The 16,336-nt window shown below is 37.1% G+C and overlaps 1 protein-coding gene across 2 annotated transcripts; it reads left to right on the forward strand.

The window, feature by feature from the left end:
• The first annotated feature begins 1,857 nt into the window (after nucleotides 1-1,857).
• Nucleotides 1,858-16,029, forward strand: LOC109030258 (E3 ubiquitin-protein ligase KCMF1). Of its 2 annotated transcripts, none has more exons than XM_019041128.2 (7): nucleotides 1,858-2,193; nucleotides 5,402-5,569; nucleotides 6,259-6,398; nucleotides 7,159-7,376; nucleotides 9,482-9,656; nucleotides 10,708-10,874; nucleotides 12,390-16,029. In XM_019041128.2, the coding sequence occupies exons 1-7, from the start codon at nucleotides 2,175-2,177 to the stop codon at nucleotides 12,841-12,843; spliced, it is 1,341 nt and encodes a 446-aa protein (XP_018896673.1). In that variant the 5' UTR covers nucleotides 1,858-2,174; the 3' UTR covers nucleotides 12,844-16,029. The 2 variants fall into 2 exon arrangements, with proteins under 2 accessions (XP_018896673.1, XP_018896674.1); XM_019041129.2 differs by having other exon boundaries at nucleotides 9,518-9,656.
• Nucleotides 16,030-16,336: the final 307 nt, after the last annotated feature.

The following is a 16,336-nucleotide window of genomic DNA, read 5'->3' on the forward strand; positions in this document are numbered from 1 at the left end:
CCCTCTGAACTGAGGGGTTCAAACCCCCTCCCCCTCCGTAAGGTGCATAAGTGCAGTTTTCGCTCTTTCGAGAAACACGTGTTTCAAGTTTAAAAATTTCACGGATCCTTATGGCGGAAAGAAAGTTCAAGCTGACTTTTTAATGCTTAAAAATTGGAATCTGAGAGCAAAATATTCACTTAACATGCATTGAGACTAGTTTTACTAAAAAACATTAATATCTCGCAGTTTTTTTCAAAAACTGCACTTATGCGGCTTGTCCTCCAAGCCCCTTAATTGCTTAAGTTGAAAAATGGATATACCTTTGATTTCGACTTTGGAGCCATCCCTAAATTACGTAACGCTCCAAGCGAGGTGGGGGTCTTTGCGCGCGTTACGCGGCTTTAGAGGGGGGAAGGGAGTATGGAGCGAGGCGTTACCTAACGAGTTTGATTAATTTTTGTTCCGAGTTTCTGTTGAATTTTTTGTCGGTCGCCTCTAGAAGTTTTCAAGAGTCTCGAAAAGAAAAAAATGTATTAAGAAAGGGAAAAGGTCGTTGCGATAAAGAGAAAGATTTTTAGCCTCCCCCTCCCTGATTAGATTATTTTTTATCGAAATGAGTGGGGGGGGGGGGGTCCGAGCAAGCGTTACGTAATTTTTTAGTGCGGTGTAGCTCAGCGTCACGGAGCGTTAAAAGTGATGAGGGTGTCAACAACCGCAAATTTAGCGTTACGTATAATTTAGAGACGGCCCCTTTGCTTGCGCGTCTCCGCTCTTTCCTTTTGTTTTGTTTAACAGGTATTTTTTCTTGAGATTTTTTTTGGAATGTATTCACGTATTCATAAATATTTGCAGACAATAAATGTCCAAGAGGTATTATGGTCTTTTTTTATTTCATGTTTTGCCCTGTGGTGTTGGGGCTTTGGCTTTAGTGCATCGACGCACAGTGGAGCGAGTCAATAGGAGAGGTCGGACCAAAATTGGAAACTTTAAACGCTTCTGACCTCTTTAAAACCAAACTTTGAGGTTCTTAAAGTGGTATGATTGGTTTCCTCGTGGAATTTTCCTCTAGAAGCACCCCTTAAGATGTATCATGTGACAAAATGAACGTCAAAATTTGCAGTTTTAGTTAAAAATTTCATGTCCGACCTCTCTGATTGACTGGATCCACTGTGCGACACTGCGACCAAGCTGCGAATTTCTTTACGATTGATAGACATCGATGAAAAGTTCAAGTACATTTAAAAATTAATTCAAAATGTTTCTTGCGTTTCTTTAGTACCTACAGAGATTTATTGATTAGATTTTGTGGTGTTTATATAATGTATTTTCCTTTCCCTGTGCTTTGTGCATAATAAATAAATAAATTAACAATAATGTATATAGGTTGTGATACGGGGAATACACGGTAGAGCACATCGTGATCCATAGAAAACCGCCGAATAAATGGGGGAAAAATGCAAGTTCTAAAACGAGGATACATTTTCCCAGTCGTCCGAAGGTCATGATGTATGGCTGTGTGCGCAGCATTTGAATGCACCGCGGTCCGGTTCCACGATTCGAGAAATCTCATTGGCTACTGTGAGTATCCAAACATCCAATGAGGTACGATATAGTTTATGCAACATGCACTACGTTGAAAATTCCCCCTCCCTTCCGCTTCATCCGCGATATGACCCTTTCTCAAACTCAAATGACCTTCGATAAACTTTTTAATCACCATTTATGCCCGAGTTAATTTAAAAATTGCCTCAAATTCCCTGAATCCTGAAATGGATTCTTCAGAAAAGACACAGAATAACTAGATAAATCGACAACACTAAGATACCCTTGCGGGAAATATTTCCAATCGTAGGTGATCCCTCTGCAGAGCACTTGTCCGATGGTGTGACGTCAGTGTTTCGATGGCCAGCCTTCGCCTGTTCTAAGATGTTCGATGATCTAAATCTGAAAAATTTATATGCACTTCTTTTGTCGTGATTAGAAATATAGAAGTGTCAGCGCCCATATTTTCTCTCGATTGTGCTACCAAAATGAAGTTAAAATGAGTGACCACGACTCCTCCAACACGTAATCCCTGGAATCATTAGTTAACATTGTTTCAACATTCGACAACCCTCATTCATTGGCTTCAATATCAGTGTCAGTCTTGAAATATATTACGATTTCCTTGAGAACTTGGAATCAGCAGTGAAATGACGTCCCGACACGAAGGTAAAATTCCAGGCTTAATTTTATCACCACCACTAATCATTTATTGTCTGCAGTGATTCCACTAAATCTCCTGTGGGGGTGGAGGTCCTTTTTCTCTCTTTGTTTGCTTTCTAGATTGTCCCTATAAAGACTTTCAATAAGGCCTCCCCCATGTCATTGATAATTTTTACCCTGCTAGTTCGATTATTGCCTTAGCTGAACTCCCTCAATCGCACCTCTACCTCGTTCACAAGTCTGAAATTTCCATACTGAACTAGGCATTAATCTGCAGATTCCAATGTTATGTGTGTCACAAGATTTGGTTAGGTTCTCCAATCTCCAACCGATATTTTCAGGCTATCATCCTCATACTTCATTCATTAGCCTTCCTGATAACTACCCTGAATAAACGATGACACCTCTTTCTTCAAGTCTTGTTACTCTCCTGTAAATAAAGCCTTTTACATTTGTATCTCAAATGAATGGTGTGATTATGTAAAGAATACGATATCGGCTGTGTAGCAGGCTGTCAACCGTGCCCTTCGCAATAGGTTGCCTGTTTTCAATACCTTGAATGTAGAATTAACTCAGTCCTTTTGGGGCAGGAATCTTTAATCGTCCATGATGTAAGCATTTCTAATTGGCTCCTGCTTTTTTTGCCCTGTGCATTCCTAGCTATTGAGGTATGTCACAGGTGGGAAAGATATGTCAGCAATGATCTGCTTATCACATGTACTACTGCAGACAATAATAGTCAAGACTATGGATGGGTGATCATGATACATTCAGTTTTGCAATATCGTTTCTCCGCTTTACAGTATCTTATTTGGGGTTACCATTGAGGTCACGGATCGTAACATGTGGTCTGCCCTCGAGAATGATCTTCTGACTTCGCAGATTTTTGCAATACCATTTTTTTCTCCCAACTCTGATAAGTGTCTTTTGGGCTCTCTTATATATTTTTTTAGATATACCACTGATTCTCTCTTCATAAGGATTAACTACAAATCAGAAAAATAGCAATTATTTGCCATTAATGATAGTCTATCCCATCAAGAACTTCTCTAGTTTTAGCATAGACCCACTTTTCGTCACTCTTTTCTCAGATATTGAAATTTTTGACTGGCTACTTAACTTCTTGAAGTAAACTAACGAGTGAAACCAATGTTTTCTAGAATTTTCTCAGTATAAATGATCAGTGAAAAATTGTCTGACATGTTGACACTTCTTCTAATGTCTGGATGAAGTAAATAAGAATCAATGTGTTGTTTTAGAATGTACGCCACTTGCTAAATTATGTGAAGGAATTGCTCTATTTGCATTTATTTCGCTTGCTTTAAGCATTAACAAAATATGGACCTCTGTCAGTTTTTCAGAAACCCTTTTTGATTGTCCTACTTATCTCTGCCATTAAGAAAAATTCAATCTCATACATGGAAGGCTAATTAAAAACAATGCGTATCGCAATAGGAACGTTTAAAAATCTCTGGTCATGTTACTTCCATTTTTTTAAGAACAATTTTTTGTGTGATTTTTTTAGGAGTCAAAAATTTTCACAGAAAATATCAGTAGGCTAGTTTTCCTTAAATACAACATAATATGAGGGGAAACTTTTGACATCGCAATCTGAGACACCTATGCATTTTTTTACTTTAGTCATGGATGTAAAGTATCCCTGAAACTAAATTACACTGAAATGCTCTAAGAACTTAACACCATCCTGTACTTAAGATCATTTGCAGACAATTTTGAGGGCATCAAGCAGAAAGAAACAATGTCACATCAGCCAAATTTGGCAATGGCCTTTCAGAAGTCCATTTACTTACAGACTCTACTGGAGAAACCACATCACACCGATAATCGTCCTGGACCATAACTCTTTTTACTTTTTTAACCCAAAAAATATGCCTGGATTTGCCTTCCACCCCTTATATTCATTTTGTGTTAAAATTGTTTTGACTCAGCAAATCGTACAGTACCTTTTCTCATTTGATTGCTACTGCTCATTAACTTATTTATATATCTACCTCTAATGAGACTGGGGGTACAGAATCTTCTAAGTTTCCTTATTTTCATGCGCATGCTTATTGCCTGCCAGCGATCCAAACTTTTCTCATCAGCTTTCCACAAAATTTTCCACCAACTTCAAAAGCGATGACCTTCTTCCTTTTTCCTTGACTTTAGATTTTCAATCCTTGACTCCCACCCTCCAACTTTCAAGGGCATCTTTGTATTTTTACGGGCCTGTGTGGGCAATATGTGACAGACATTTTTGTATCCTCTTGAATGAGGCATCGGGTAGCAAAAACTTGCACTATCTCGAAAATAGTACCCAGTGCAAACTCTGAATGAAATTATATTTTATTTTTTCTAAAATACTCAGCAATCATGGATTTATGTAGGTATCAAGTCATTGATTTTTTTTGTATTTTAATGATTTCATCAGTATTAGTGAGTTGAATGAGAGGTGTGAAAGGACATTCACTGTGCATAGTGATCATTCTTAGAAGATGTTTGTCACTATGTGTATTTATTTGAACCAACAGAAATATGCATGGAAAGTCGTGCCTCTCAGTAAGTTTCCAGTATGTTTAAGACATCTTGATTCAGGTCGATTGCAGGGTGTAAAAGGTGCCCAACCTTGAGGTTGTTGGAATGGACTTTACTTTCCCTAAGATGCTTTATGCACCTTGGTTATGAGCACATCTTACCCTCATAACAAGTTGTTCTAACATTGCTCCCTTTTGTTTTACCGTAACTCACAAACTGATAGTACCTAACTGAAGGTAGATATTGTTTGCATGGTCCATGAAGCTTTGCACTTGCGTCTTTCCACAAATGAAGCCACATACAGCAACTCAAGAGCTATAAATCAATTTTATTTTTCCTCGCATCTAATATAACTTATGAATAATTGTTTATGTATGGGTAATCATTTTAAAGTAAAAAAAAGTCTGTTCTCTTGTTTTTTATTTATTTGAGAATTGTGTGTGGAAAGAATTTTTCTTTATATTTGGGGGAAAAACGAAAATCCAAACCAAACAAACAGCTGTTCAGCTAAGCTAACTAGGGTCCTAAAGTTTAGGTTATGAACAAATAATTTATCTCGTCCTTCAAAATTACCTAAATAACAAAAATAGCAAAATTTCAGTTTATGTCAATGTAGTATTATTTTATTATTATTATTTTTTCTTTATTGCTAACGAGGTCAATCTGTGTTGTGTTTCAGGTGTCAGTTGCGACTCATGTCTGAAAGGAAATTTCCGTGGTCGCCGCTTTAAGTGTCTGATTTGTTTCGACTACGACCTTTGTGCCAACTGCTATGAAGGGGGCGCCACCTCCACGCGCCACACCACAGAACACCCTGTTCAATGCATCCTCACCCGTGCTGATTTTGGTAAGACTGGCATCTTTTCTAATTTAAAATTGTAAACTAGGGTTTTTTTTGTCAAATGAAATATTTTTAGCATACTTACTGTGCATTTTAAAAACACACTTTCTACTTGCCAAAAAGCAGTATTAGTCCATTTATCATATGTCTGATTGGATTTACAGCACATTTTCTAAAAACCGAATCATGTAACCGTATCTATGAGGTACATCCAACTTCAGATATGTTGAAAGTTTTCAAAATGAACTATATTAGAATTAGTACCTTAAGTCAAACTTCTCATGTTCAAAAAAAACAAAACAATGTAGGTCAAATGAACACAAAATTGTGAAAGTAGAGGATGCACCATCCAACAAGTAAAAGGACTTCACAATTTTTTCCACAAAGATTTCTTTTCTTCTTTAACACTTGGTTATTCTCAAGTTATCAATAATAATTCAGGATGCTAAGAAATCTCATCATTTAGCCTGATGAAATCATTTGAGTGTCAATTTGGATCTGAGTAAACTTACGTTTATAGCAAGCAGAAATTTCGAACTTATAAAACAATGATTCATCTCTTGTAAGTTGAACTTGGAAATTTTTAAAAGTTTTTCTTATTCTATATATAATCCTGATAGAGAAACATGCATTGCGGTGCTGAATCTCTCACTCTGTCGAATCGTCTGTTTCAAAATTTACTATTGGTTTTTCAGAATTGTACTATGGAGGTGAGTCCTTAGCTTTGGACCAGCCGCAGGTGTTCACATGCCCGTTCTGTGGGAGTATGGGCCACACTGACTCAGGTCTTCAGGAACATGTGGCTGCTGAACACTCAGATTTATCTTATGAAGTGGTGAGTGATTGTACCTCCTTTATGCTCCATTACTTATTTTACTTCATAAAAGTAGGCACAACTCTTGACGTATAACTGATAAACTAACCAAGCCTCAGAATGAGTGGCACTCATCAAGTCCAACTCTTTAGTTGATATCAAAAGACAAACTGCAAAGGAATCCTGCTTGTGACAGGGAATGTAAAAGAAAGAACAGGGGGGCTGTTGTATGTATGAATATTTTGAAGTGCTGTCTATAGAGGAACCTTGCTCCCAAGTTAAAAAATTCTAAAACCCTGTCTTCATTTAAAAAGAAGTGTTTTAAAAGTGGATTGCAAGATTTAATTTTTCATACCAGTAAGTACTGATACTATTTTACACTGGTGTGAATTTACAAACCAACGAATCAAAACTAGTGGAAGTTTAGGTAGCTTCTTCTGAAAAGAATAATTAGCAAAGATCCAACAGTTACATTCCGTGTACAAAGGACAAATCCTAGAAATTTGTCCTCATAACTTCACCAGTTTTCATTTTCTTTCTTTGTCGAAAGAAAAAGAAAAAAGTTAATGAACATGTATTTCAGAAAAAAGAGAAAATAGAAAGTCTTGGAAGCTTGAATAAGCAGGAAAGTACTGCGGTGATTTTCTTGATTCAAGCAGTTGAATCGCAGTATGGTAGAGCATATTTGCTTCGCTAAATTACATAATCCTAAGTACTAGTGATCTGAAACTGGAATTATTTTGATTGATTGATGGTATTAATTGATGCTTTTATGTTAAAGATTTGTCCCATTTGTGCTTCGTTGCCTGGAGGGGAAGCTAACCTGACAACAGATGACTTTGCTGGCCATTTAACATTAGAACACAGAAGCGGTCCCCGCGACCTCATCTCTTTTCTTGATGATCCCATGAACACGAGACATAGTTTACGTCGCATAACCCATTCTAATCGAGGCGTTGGACCTAGTAATCGGGCTAGACGAACAAACATGCACTTCAGGTAATTACTATGTATAGCTTCATTTTGTCTAACTTTTCTTTTTCTGCCACAGACTTGGTTTAATTTTAAGCTTCACAAGTAAAATTTAAAAAAAGCTCTCTTATTATTATTATCATTATTAAAAATTGTTTTTGGAAAAGCTCAAAAAAAAAAAAAAACTTGAACATTAAATTAGCCAGATTGTAGTTAGGTGTTCAATATTGTGAATTAATGCCCACAGAAAAATGGTTTAGGAATTTCAAATTGTACTTCATCAGGCACAAGAAAAGCTTTCATTAACAAATACCCTTAAAGTTAGACAGCGCTAAGCAGAGAAGAATTAATTTTGGATGTAAGATATTTGCCCGTATGGTCAGCAATTAACATAATGACCACTAAAAAAAAGTCTAAACTAGATAAAAACTTTGCACGTCTTCTCTTTATAAAACATATAAAATGATTCTCAAAACTAGAAGTGAAGAAATCAACTTCTGAATGAGATGTTAACAAGAATTTTTAACACTGATCAAGATAAAGTTGTAAATACAAATGACGTCATTTGCATTTTTGAACTTCGGTCAATTTTAATTGTAAGCAATTGACGCTAACAAGAGTTGATTTCCAGTTTTCCGGTCGTGTAATTTGTTAACTACGTGAAATTTTGAAAAGAAAACATGCTTTCAAAGTGTTGCAATTCATACTTTGTTCAGAGGTGCATTATGCCTGTTCCTTACAAAAAAATTGTTCATTGCTTCTCGAAAAACATCCTCACTTTTTCCAAAATAAATTTTGCTCCACTCTGCTAAACTTAATTTCACACGCAGAACAGGCTGTTCTGTCTTTAAATGATTCCAAGGCAGTGTGAAATACAACTCATTCTGTATAGCATATTCTCCAGATCAATGGTTTGTAAAGGAAATTTTATCTTTGTATGTCATCACATTATCCAGGATCTTGATCAGCTAGCCAATGCAATGTAGTATCAACATGGAAGAAATGTAGGTAAAACAAAAAATCTTGTGATGGCAATTAGTTTTCCGATGAAACAAATGAAGAGTAGTGGGAAAGTTAGAATGTTGAAAATTGAGTTATGTATACTCAGACATAGGTCGTCAACATGGTGTTCGCAATCGTTTTCTACCTCTTGCCTCAGGATGAATCATGGAAGGCATGAGTAAAGTCTTTAAAGGTAAAAGTAGTACATTTCAGAATTTCAGTTGAATTGAATTCTAATCAAATTCAAGAACGTACTCAGATGGCCATCCATACCTTAGACATTTTAGTTTCTTTTTTTTCATTAACTCTTCAGTTTTTAATCGGAGTTTCTCAGGAATTTTTTTGCTTATATCCTGTCATATTTTGTGCTAAAGAGATTAAGCTGCAGGGTTCTTACTAGTCTAAAAAACCCAGAAAGTCAGGGAATTTACGGCAACCTGGAAGAGGCAGGAAATTTCTAGGAAAAGTAAGAGAACTTTGCAAGGAGCGCAATGGCTCAGCAACAGAAGCTGGTGCCATCCAAGAGAGTGCCAACATCCAAGTACCTTTCTTTTTCAATTTAAATCTCTAGAAGTGGAAATTTTGTTCACAGCTAAGCAAAGTCAGCGTAATGAAGAAATAAAAATATTCTGAGTTGAGGTTTTATCAAAGGTCAGGAAAAGTCAGGAAATTCAGAAATTTGGAAGCAAGCAAAATATTTCAAGGAAAGTCAGAGAATTGGAAAATGAAAGAATTATGGAAACCTGGAACAAGTAGAATATGCGCTCTTATGTTTTTTCAGTGAAACCACTGAAGACACGGAAGAAAGCACTTAAATCAATTGTCCTTGCAAGAGGGATTTCCAAGATGAATAAATATTTTTGTAGCTTCTTATTGACATCTTCTCATTGTGTTTCAACTTACCGGACGTAACAATTGATTATTTCACCCAAATTTTTAAAGTGCAAAGAACTGAGAGCCATACAATGATCTCATCAGACGTATAATTGAATACTCTTGAGAATTTTCTAAATGTTCTATTTGTACGCCAATAATATTAGTCAGCGCAAATTCAGTGAGATTGCTCTTACAAGAAGTGCGTTGCATTGGCCTGGCATGGTAACATTTCCTGTTGTTTGAAACTTGTGTAGTTCATCTGGAGTTGTTTCTCATTTGTCATCATCAAGTCGCGAGTCAGTGGACCCAATAGCAGAGCTCCTGTCGCAGCTTAGCGGGGTGAGGCGCAACGCGGGTAGCACCGGATCTAACTCTTCCCAGCTGCAGCAGCTGCAGATGCAACTTCAATTAGAACGGCAACAAGTCAGGGTAAGCTCATAATTCCATGCAGTATTTTTGCAAGAGATAGTGTGGAGGCAAGGCAAATGGAAAAAAAAAATAAATAATTAAGATCTATGAATTGCTAGGAACTTTGGACAGAGTAAAGTAGTAAAAAAAAGACTTATTTAGATGTAAGACGTATTTATGTAGCAACTTTGGACAGAGAAGAACAGTCCAAAAAAATTGACTGAAAATAGTCTTATTTAGTGGCTACTTCATTCAGTATATCACCATTAAATTGTGCTGTTCCCAAAAGCTGCAGCAAAACAATCATTATTCAAGCAGTCTATTTGTTCTGGGCAATACTAACTTTTGAATATATGAAGTATTCATGACTTTCTTGCTAAATTTGTCTGTCCCTGCTTATTAGCTCAATTTTATTGAGCATAAAGTTACTAAAAAGTATATTCGCACTAATTTTCGATTCTATTGTGTCGGGGAAAATTATTTATCTTGCATTCAGAGTTATCAATTTTTTCTTCATAGCAGCATGAACTAATAAGCCTGGTTTTCCCTCTTTCACTTTGCGGTGGAAAGCTTCCATTGAGTACAATGTTAAAGTAGAAGAAAAGAATAAAATGGTACCTCTGTGTCATCATATCCTGGCAGAGCACTCAATTTAATTTTAAGTTAACTTTATAAAGCTTAGCAGGATTAAAATTTGTACAAAAATTCCCTTTTCTCTTCGTCTTACAATGTGAAAATTCTACTTAGATATTTTAAGATGTGTTGTGGAATTAACTTACGTCTTTGAAATGTAACCTGAATTCTCAATGAGGAAATTTTCCTATCTGTATCATGGGGTGACTCTCTATTTCATATAGCAGAAGTCAGCAAGATCCTAAAATTTTAACCTAACTGAAGACGTTCTCCAGATCAAGTTTAGTCAGCTCTCCAATGTTTAAAAGTTAGTAAACATAGCTGTTGGATTGTACAATGCATCTTAAAAATGTTGTGCATACAAAGGAAAAACATCATAGTGTTATGTAAGAGCAGCATTGATCAACAAGTGTGAATTGACCGATGATTGACTTTACAGGCTGCCAGACAGCAATTAGAAAGACTGCCACGTCGGCAAAATCAGAATGCAATACCTAGTAATGGAACGAGCAACAATGGCCTATCTTCTGTCGGCAACGCTCAGCAATCAGACGTCTCGGCTCAAACGCAGCAATCGCAAAACCAGTCACAGTATTTACTAACCAGGTAACCTCATTTTATTCTTCAATAATAACCTTACATTAACGCATATGTTGTGAGTCCAAAGTTAAAGACTTAATTTTTGCAGTTTATGTATCCTACAATAAAAACAAGAGTGCAGCAGGATAATTCAAAATAGCAAAGGGGCAGGTGAATGAACATTGATTAAACTTTTTTTTTGCAAAAAATCGACAACGCCCCAGATTTTTAATTTATGTCAATACCACAAGACATGACATAGCCCCATCTTAACCATGGAGTGTATCACATTATGATGTCTTATCAAGCAGCTATAAACCTTTAACAATCAGACTGTTGATCAGATATAGCTCATCTTTGGTTATAACTGATTGGTAGTGTTTGAAACACACGCCGGCCAAACAGCAGTTTGCCGGTAAGAAATAGCCTCTGGTCGCTAAGAAAATCGTTGTTTAACTCCATTTTTGGGATTTTTCGGCGTATTCCTGACTCAAAGCATTTGGAAAGGGCAATTTTTCATTTTGGCCCCTAAGAAATCTGAGACGGCTGGTAGAAAAAAATGTTGCCGGCCAGATGGCTGCTAAGACTTCATGCCGAGTTTCAAACACTGCTGATCGGGCTAAAATTTCAGGAGTGGTTTGTCGAACGATTGTGTCTGTCTGAATTGAGCCTGAGTTGTCAGGCATCAACTCTGCCGTACCGGAACTGAAGATTCCAGAGGTTTTGTCTGCTGGGTATTGGCTATGAGAGATAAGAAGCTGCGCACAAATGCCACTTAAGCATTTTGTTACTCTACCACTCCTCATAATTTTCACAATTCTATCAAGGTGCTACATAAATCTCCAGGAATCTTTTTATTTTATCCTCTAAAACTCCTGAATCGTCCTTGCTACTTAGATGATTCCTAGATGATTAATAAAGCGCATGCATACTAGGTATTTCTTTAAGCTCATGCTTTACACCTTTTTCGAATTAGCTTTTCAACTATAAACAGGGTGTCTACAAGTCCGGAATTTCTGGAAAGTTCGGAAATAGTATTGAATTTTTAAGGGTGGTCCGGAAGTACTGAAAAAGTGCGGAAATCCACTAGAAGGTCTGGAATTTTTCATTTTTGTTGCAATTTGAGAGAGAAATTCAAAATGTTGAAATTTTTCGAATTTCGTCAAATGGAGGTACTGAAAAAGTACTGAATTTTTCCGTTGAGGAGGTACTGAATTTCTTGGGAATGTATTGAAAAAGTACTGATTTTTGGCCAGCCTGTTTTAGTAGACACCCTGATAAAGATTTTATTTTGACCGAAAGCATTCCAAGCAAGCCGGAAACTTTAAGAGGGTGATACTTTAATCTCCCTCTTAGAATCTGTGCAGCTTTCCTGACTCAGGACTCACCCAGCAGCTGTACAGTAGCACATTGCATCGACGTCGTGAAATAAAAAAATGCCCGTCACCTTAGATGGGACTTGAATTATTCAAGTATGCAGGTATTGCATTTTGCATGTTTTTTTCAGCTAACGATAATCAATGAATTTTTTTTCTTTTGTAGGTGTTTAGATGAAGCTGAATCTGGTATTGATGTAAGTGAGCGAGCGGACCGTAGCCTATTCGTGCAAGAAATGCTACTAGTAGCTTTAGGCCTGGATAACCAATCAGGCGAGAAAGAGAAGCCAAGCAGCGTGGCAGCTGCGCTCTCGCAGCCTCTCACTTTCCCATCCAAACCGAGTGCGCCGGAGACCCAAACCGTACCCAAGCGGCAAACCCAGCGCAATGGCAGCAGTGGCAGCAGTGGTAGTACCAATGTTGTCGCGGTGTCCAGGCCACAACAGCTGCCTGTGACGACGGCTGCACCACAAGTGAATAGACTGCATCCTAGGTTTTTTAATAGAGAGGTTGGACTAGGCGCCATTCCTTCCAATACTGCACTGCGGAAACCCATGCGGTCTGGCCCGGTCGATAGCAGAAATCAGAACCAATCCTCCGAGCCACCGCCTTCCCATTAACGCTGCCCCAACTTCCTCTAGTCTTATCATCTAGCCTGGCGTCGTGCCTCGGTGGCCCGTCCCTCAAACGGCCCCCTCTTTATATATAAATATTATATATCTTGGTTATTTCCTTGTTATCTACCGTGTATAATTTTGCCACCCTCCCAGCCGCGGAGAGTTTTGTCCCTTCTATTGTCCCCCTCCTTTGCCCCATCTCTCACTCTTCACCATTCTGTGATGCTCCGCATAAGACACTCAAGTTCAGTTTTTTGATCCAAAAAATGAACCATTGTGTTTCGTAAGTCATCCAGCAAGATCTCCCCTCCTGACCCTACTGTTCCCGAAAGTTCAAAGAAAGGAATAAACTCTCAATTCAATCAAAACCTTCATAAAGCATTATCAAATCAGACATTGGAGTTTTTATAAAATGTGTAATTTCTGCATGTTTGGAGAGTTAGAACTCAAAAGCCGTCTATGCTATCTCATTATTTCAGAAGTAGTTAATTTTAACTGCACTTTCTCTGTAGTATGTCTGTAAAGCACTTGACGAAGGCTCTCTAGTACTTAAAAACGCAAAACTGGTCTGCTTCTCAATCCTGTAGAATGTTTTTAAAAAACCGAGTACATCCTTAACTCATTTGCCTGTTTCTGGGTTTTAATTTTTTGATAAAATTTTGAAATTTTAAAATCCCTCATCTTTCTGCTAGAAAATGTTTGCCCTTTGTCGTTCTCACCAACTCTAGTGCAAAAATACAGAATTCAAAGAGGAATCAATAACGTATTTAAATTTAAGTGAAAATTAAATTAAGTTTTTGCCACTCAGTATGAGTAACTTTGAGCCGCAAAATCATCGCTTTATTGAACTTGACAATCAGTGAAAGTCACTTTTTCTATTTTTAGCACTGGAACAAGAGTGAGTTCGGCAAAAATCATCTTTTTTATCCCATGGTTTTCTTGTAGCTGATAACATATCTTTCCTTGGTAGTTTCAGATAGCATCCCAAAACCTGTTTTGATCGTTTGAAGCCTGAAAACACTGATCTCAATTAGCATTGTTGTTAATTCCACATTATACCCGATTTGTTTTTGTGGAAAGCCTATCGCTTTCATTTCACAAAATTTAACCATACAATTTTCTACTTTATTGAGGTTTTTTGTGTGAAAGGTTCCAGCATCATGATTTGCTTGTTCTCCATTAAATTTAGTAGCGGATATTGTGAAAAGCTGCGATTGAGATCTGTGTTCTCAGAGTCTAGCTTTGAGTTTCTGTGTCCTCGCTTCCTGCCCTAATTATGAATCTTCCTGTTAAATTTTACCTGTGTTGTCCAATCAGCTCCGCAGTTTGAAACCTTACCCCTCTTTAATATGCTGTAATTTTCGACTGATGCATTTTTCTCAATTTTGGAATAGTGGTTTCTTTTTTTGAGGCAGTTCTGCTCCAAAAAATACAGTACTCTCTCTCCATTACGACACCCATTATAACGGAAATCTCAAAAACAAAAGTATCATCCAGTTCCTTGTACTTACAATGCTCCTTCAATACACCGCTTGTCACAAGGAAAATTTCTCCTCATTGAAAAACCGTTTGGTCCATCGCGGATTCATCGTATAGAGAGAGAACTGTATGAAAAACATCGCAATGGAAGTACTTGGATTTCTTGGATCTTTTTCTGCCTTGTGAATCGAGCAGACATGCCTGAACATGTTTTCTCCTTGCCTTCCCAGAGGGTGTCAATCATTGTACCCCCTAATTTGTTTAGTCGGCTTAAGATTCACTGAATGTCGTTACATTATCATTGATGAAATTGATGTTGCATTTATGTGTGAAACCAAAAACCAAAGAGAAGTGGTGATGATTTTTGATGTTGAGAGCCCCCTCGACCTTCCTGGATGAGTCTATTTTGGAAATGGAATCACGTAAACAAATTTATTAATCTGACATTGGTAGCTTTTAAACGCGTTTTGGGTCCCAAAATTCTGTGAATGGTCCTATGCAAGGAATTCTGCAACTCTGAGTACATCAATATACATTTTTACCCAGCTCTCACAATAATAATGTTTTTTTTCCTTTAAAAGAAATAAATAAAAACAATATGTCAGAGAAGGTAGAAAAAATGGGTGGTTCAGAGAAGCGAGGAGAGGGGCTGATAGAAATTATAGACATCTGTCAACACCAAAATGAGCTATGTAGAAAACAGATTTTTAAAATATTCTTTGCGCTTTTCCATTTTTCTAAATTGGCTATTAAGCATTTTTCAAGAATTTCTTGTATTTTCGTATTGTCCCCTCTTCCAGTCCGTCTAGAAACCTCCGTGGAAAATGTTAATGGTGCAAATCATTGAAATCCTCGATCTGCTTCTGCCAAATGATATCTTGTTGATATGGTGATTTTCAATTGCGTTGTAAATACTTGTACAGGAACCATTAAGCCAAATATATTGCAGGGGAGGGGGAGGGGAGGGATGGGTCTTTCATACCATCAACAGCTGCAAGTTGCATAGTCAAGTATGCGTCCTTACTTGAGCTGTTTCATCTAATCCTGTTTGAATGTACTAAATCCTGCTTTTTTTGTTTTAGATTTTTAACCTTTTTCTTTTTTCCTCGTAGCCATTATTATTTTTATCTTTTTTCTAATAGAGCAAATTTAACAGTCTAGTTTCCGTTTTTAAACGTTCAACCACAGTTTGCTGCGATTCTAATCAGCATCTCTTTCTGCACCTTATCAGTGAGTTAGCTTCACTCCGCTGGAGTCGGGTTTTCTTTTTTCTTTATTATTTGTTTATTTTGTTTTGTTTCAAAGGAGGAAGCTGTTTTGTCGGAAAAAACAGAAACTGTGAAGGAGCCTCCGGTTCTGCTTGTTTAAATAAATCAGGGTTGTGTTTATCAATTAAGCATCGTCAAACTTGAGTGTAATCAGTGTGACACTCCGTGCAATGTATAGAATTGAATCTTGTGTAATTTGATCCGACTGTTGTGTGTCATTTCCATAAGCGGTCACGCCCAAGCAGGGAGCACTTGCCCTGTTTCGTCTCTGCTCGGTTAAATTACTAATAGCTTTTACTATTTCCTCTCAACCTGTACATTTCTGTGATACAGTCTTATCTATTTGCTATTGTATCTATCAAAAAGAAAATTTGGAAAAAAGAAAAATATCTGTTTTAAATGAATGTAATTACATATTGTTCGCATAAAATTTTTCGAGATATTCTCTTGTTGCTTTTTTCAGAAGTCGTCCATTACCCCATTCGCTGGTTTAAAGAAAGGATTTTTTTAGCAAGTTAAGTGAAGTTGAAGTTAGGTTATTTCAGTCTCAGCAGAGAGTTTTAAAGAAAATGCTGTTTTAATTCTCATCAGGAAACAACTTGGTCGTTGAAATGTTATGTTTGTCGATATGATGAAGGAGGAATGGAGTTATGTGATTGGTCAGCTTAGAAAGTCATCGTCTTTGTCGTGTGGAATCAACGAGAAAGTAAAGTGGCCTCTTGAATTGCTTATTCTTTCTCGTCAAATCC

Source organism: Bemisia tabaci, chromosome 8 (assembly GCF_918797505.1).
Source record: "Bemisia tabaci chromosome 8, PGI_BMITA_v3".
Classification (NCBI taxonomy): domain Eukaryota; kingdom Metazoa; phylum Arthropoda; class Insecta; order Hemiptera; family Aleyrodidae; genus Bemisia; species Bemisia tabaci.

Coding starts and splice junctions, on each gene's coding strand:
- LOC109030258 (XM_019041128.2), top strand. Junction 9,657..10,707: donor TAGAACGGCAACAAGTCAGG/GTAAGCTCATAA, acceptor TTGACTTTACAG/GCTGCCAGACAGCAATTAGA. Junction 10,875..12,389: donor TCACAGTATTTACTAACCAG/GTAACCTCATTT, acceptor TTTCTTTTGTAG/GTGTTTAGATGAAGCTGAAT.